This window comes from Theobroma umbraticum, unplaced genomic scaffold (assembly GCF_002168275.2).
Source record: "Theobroma umbraticum cultivar Fairchild unplaced genomic scaffold, ASM216827v3 scaffold_146.0, whole genome shotgun sequence".
NCBI lineage: Eukaryota > Viridiplantae > Streptophyta > Magnoliopsida > Malvales > Malvaceae > Theobroma > Theobroma umbraticum.
The window spans coordinates 5882454-5886071 of NW_018397265.1; the positions used below are offsets into that span (position 1 = coordinate 5882454).

At 39.8% G+C, this 3618-nt stretch overlaps 2 protein-coding genes across 2 annotated transcripts in view; one reads left to right on the plus strand and one right to left on the minus strand.

The window, feature by feature from the left end:
- The first annotated feature begins 210 nt into the window (after window positions 1–210).
- LOC110422731 (palmitoyl-acyl carrier protein thioesterase, chloroplastic-like) lies at window positions 211–2414 on the plus strand. Its single transcript, XM_021436745.1, has 6 exons — window positions 211–576; window positions 667–800; window positions 899–1012; window positions 1101–1269; window positions 1635–1703; window positions 1805–2414. The coding sequence occupies exons 1-6, from the start codon at window positions 211–213 to the stop codon at window positions 2120–2122; spliced, it is 1170 nt and encodes a 389-aa protein (XP_021292420.1). The 3' UTR covers window positions 2123–2414.
- Window positions 2415–2662: 248 nt separating this feature from the next.
- Window positions 2663–3618, minus strand: part of LOC110422606 (DEA(D/H)-box RNA helicase family protein) — a 15143-nt gene continuing 14187 nt past the window's right edge. The window contains exon 19 of the mRNA XM_021436593.1: window positions 2663–3618. This exon is cut by the window's right edge and continues 162 nt beyond it. Coding sequence (XP_021292268.1) covers window positions 3319–3618 — 300 coding nt within the window. The 3' untranslated portion in view covers window positions 2663–3318.

The window sequence follows — 3618 nt, forward strand, 5'->3', positions numbered from 1 at the left end:
TTCTTGAGAACATACGTATCCTTCATTTGTTCTCTTTTATAGCATCAATTGCATGTGCAAAAACAACAATTGTTTGTCTCTTCGACACCATTTTCTTGTTACTTTCGCCAACATCCTACTATAAAAGCCACTGTTATTCCAAGTCCTGTTTCAAACTTTCAATACAAATTTTATCTCTGAAGCAAAACAAGTAAATAAAGCTGGACAGAAATGGCCGTCCTCCACTTTCCTGCCGGGTTTTCTTTTACATGTTCCTACAGTCGAGAGCAAAAGCTACGCATCAAAGTCGGTACATTTTCTAGAATAAGTACTGCCAAGGTTAGTGGAAAGATCCCAAGGACTGCTATTAGCAAATACAGAAGGATGGTTTCAGCTGAATCAATGGCAGAAATTGGCTCTATCACCAAGACCCGAACACGACAAAACATCCCAACCAAGAAGCAGTTGATTGATCCATTTCGCCAGGGAATAATCGTCGAAGGAGGTGTTGGATACAGACAGACTGTTGTTATAAGGTCATGTGAAATTGGTGCTGATAAAAGTGCTACATTGGAGAGCCTCCTTAATCTACTTCAGGTCGGAACACCATCTTTTTTACAGATACCTGTTTTTGTTTCTCAAATGTAGAAGTGCTTAAATTTTCCTTGTTTGGTGATGAGCATGTAGGAAACAGCGCTGAATCATGTGTGGGTTTCAGGCCTTCTCGGCGATGGATTTGGTGCCACACATGGGATGGTTAGGAATAATCTCATTTGGGTGGTAACTAGGATGCAACTTCAAGTTGATCAGTACCCAACCTGGTGAGTCCTCTCTTGCATCACTACCCAAACCAGTATTTGGGGAATCACCTCGCACCTTTGACCCATTAAAAACAACTGCTCAACTGGGTTTTCTGAAGGGGTGAAGTGGTGGAGGTTGACACATGGGTCGGGGCATCAGGGAAAAATGGAATGCGAAGAGACTGGCTTATCCGAAGTCATGTCACTGGACTAGTGCATGTCCGTGCAACAAGGTAGACATTAAGAAATCAGTTATCCATATATCATCTAAAGACTTTTTAAGGGTTTTAATTTGTCCTTTGCTGCCTGCAAATGTGACAGCACTTGGGTGATGATGAACCAACAAACAAGACGTCTCTCCAAAATGCCAGAAGAAGTTAGAGCTGAGATCTCACCTTGGTTTATCGAGAAGAATGCAATCCAAGAAAATACTCCTGAAACTATCAAAAAGCTAGACAACACCGTAAAGTACATAAACAGCAAACTGAAGGTAGATGCTATCCTCTCATTTTCCCATTACAAAGTAGAACCCGGTTGATCAGTGCTTCCTGATTCATCTGCAAGTAATTCAAGCACTTTTTCTGGTTGTGCATTATGCATCCATGTTGATATGAGCAAGATGGCACTTTGTAAATTAGACTCGGGCATAGACTTTTCAGACATGATTATAATGCAACTATTCATTTACACAATGAGATGCCCACCCAAATAATTTGTACTCTTTTAATTAGCTGAAATACTTTTATTAGTAGCTGTACATGCAGACAATATTAACTTTTGCAAATCATAATCCTGGTGGAAATTCGGGTAGTAAAAATAGTAAAGCATCTGCTTACAATGACTTTGATGTTGTAGCCCAAGCGGACTGACTTGGACATGAACAATCACGTCAATAATGTTAAGTACGTGAACTGGATGCTTGAGGTGAACCACATACATCCCACAAACTAGACTCAGGTTCCAACCACAATAAAAGAACAAAGAATGAAATCTCAATTTTAAAATTTACTCCCACTGCTCTACAGGCCATCCCCGAAATTTTTCTCGAGGGCTACCAGTTGTTCCGTGTGACACTGGAGTATAGAAGAGAATGTGGAAGCTCAGACACAGTTCAATCTCTGTGTCAACCTGATGAAGATGGAGCATTTCAGGATGAAGTTCAAGATGATAATGGCAAAAATCACAAGGAACAATCACAGGTATCAGAGTTGGAAGGAGATGCATCCTCTAGCGGATCCCCGTTAAGCTTTACACATCTCCTCCAAATGACAGGTGACTCCAAAACTGATGAGATTGTTAGAGGAAGAACCACATGGAAAAGGAAGCCTTGGCTATTCCACTGAGATACGTACCAGCAGCCACTACTTTTTATGCCAGGCATCTGACTCATGAAGAGCATTTATGAAGGCGGTCTCAATGAAAATGTATCTTATGTGTTTCAGTTACAGTAGAATCAAGGATAGACACAAGCCACAATTGGGAGATTTTTCTCGTATTCCTATTGCAACAGTATACCGAGCTTGCAAGACAGCGTCAAGAAAGTACTAATGGAGATTTGCACAAACAAAATACATTAAAGATAGCACGTACAAGGTACCCACGTTGCTGTATATCTAAATTTAGAAGCATTATCACCTTTAAATTAGTGCAAACTACAAAACACATTAAGCAAGTTCACGAAAACCAAAAATATGTCCCAGCTGTGGTGATGCCAACTTAAGGATGAGTCCATAATATCAGCAATTAATAAGAAATTACAGAGAGCAGACAACTTGTACGATCAAGCTCAATCAAGCATGTCCATATTTATAAATTGTAATTCCAAGATCCCCTGCTCAACTCGACATGTGTATCTTAAAGTAAGAGGAAATATCTGCACAAGATTAATAACTCAAAAGTCTAAAGAAATGTATATTCTTTACCAATTTTAGTATAGGGGGATCCAATTTATAAATTGGATCAGTAAGACATGTTACCCAGTGGGTACTGGGTACAAGTTGATTACAAGCAGTGATCTAAAGCCTTTTCACCGAGCTTTACAAAAAATGTGGTGAAATTAATACATAAAATAACCATACAAATGCATTCTGCTTTACATCTACATCTACTTTGCGAACTCTTAGCTTCCAAAAAAAACTGCTGCTTATAGTTTATGACTACAGCAGTAGCAATAAGATAGGAAGTAATAGCTCTCACCTAAATTTGGGTCAGTAAGAGCCAACAGAGGTAACACCCTTGTGAAAATTTCCACTCGCTTGGCCTAAATTTGAGATAGGTGGTTAGAATCTGCAATTCTGCCTCTAAGGGATCTTTCACCCCATCTGCCTCTAAAGGGTATTGCCTTTCACCCTTTTGAAAAACAAGGGTTCAAAAAGGTCAGCGAGTCATAGGTTCAATAAATTTGCAATCTGCCTATATATAGAAAGATTGAACTTTGGCATCCTGGTGTATAAGGACTGTCACTGTCAACCAGGGGTTCTCATCCTTCTGCGTCAGTGATAACAATAACACATTGTCACTAAAATACATTATAATAAAGCTAACTCCACTTAGTAGAATGGACTGAAGTTCTCTTTTTGCTCTTTTTCAAAAGCACTGATGCATGTTCAACATCTCTGGAAGAAAAATGGTCTTCACCCCTCAACCACAGCAGAGCCTGAGCAGCTGCATCCTTTTCTGCAAGTTTCTTATTGCTGCAAGGCTGCCCCATAAAATCCAGCCCATTAAAGATTACAGTCGAGCGAAACTGGTTATTTTTTAGCTGTTTTGTCTTGTAGATGGGAGCTCCATGTCCAGCCCTGGAAAGCACTGTTTGCAGCTGACTCTTGGAATTATCACC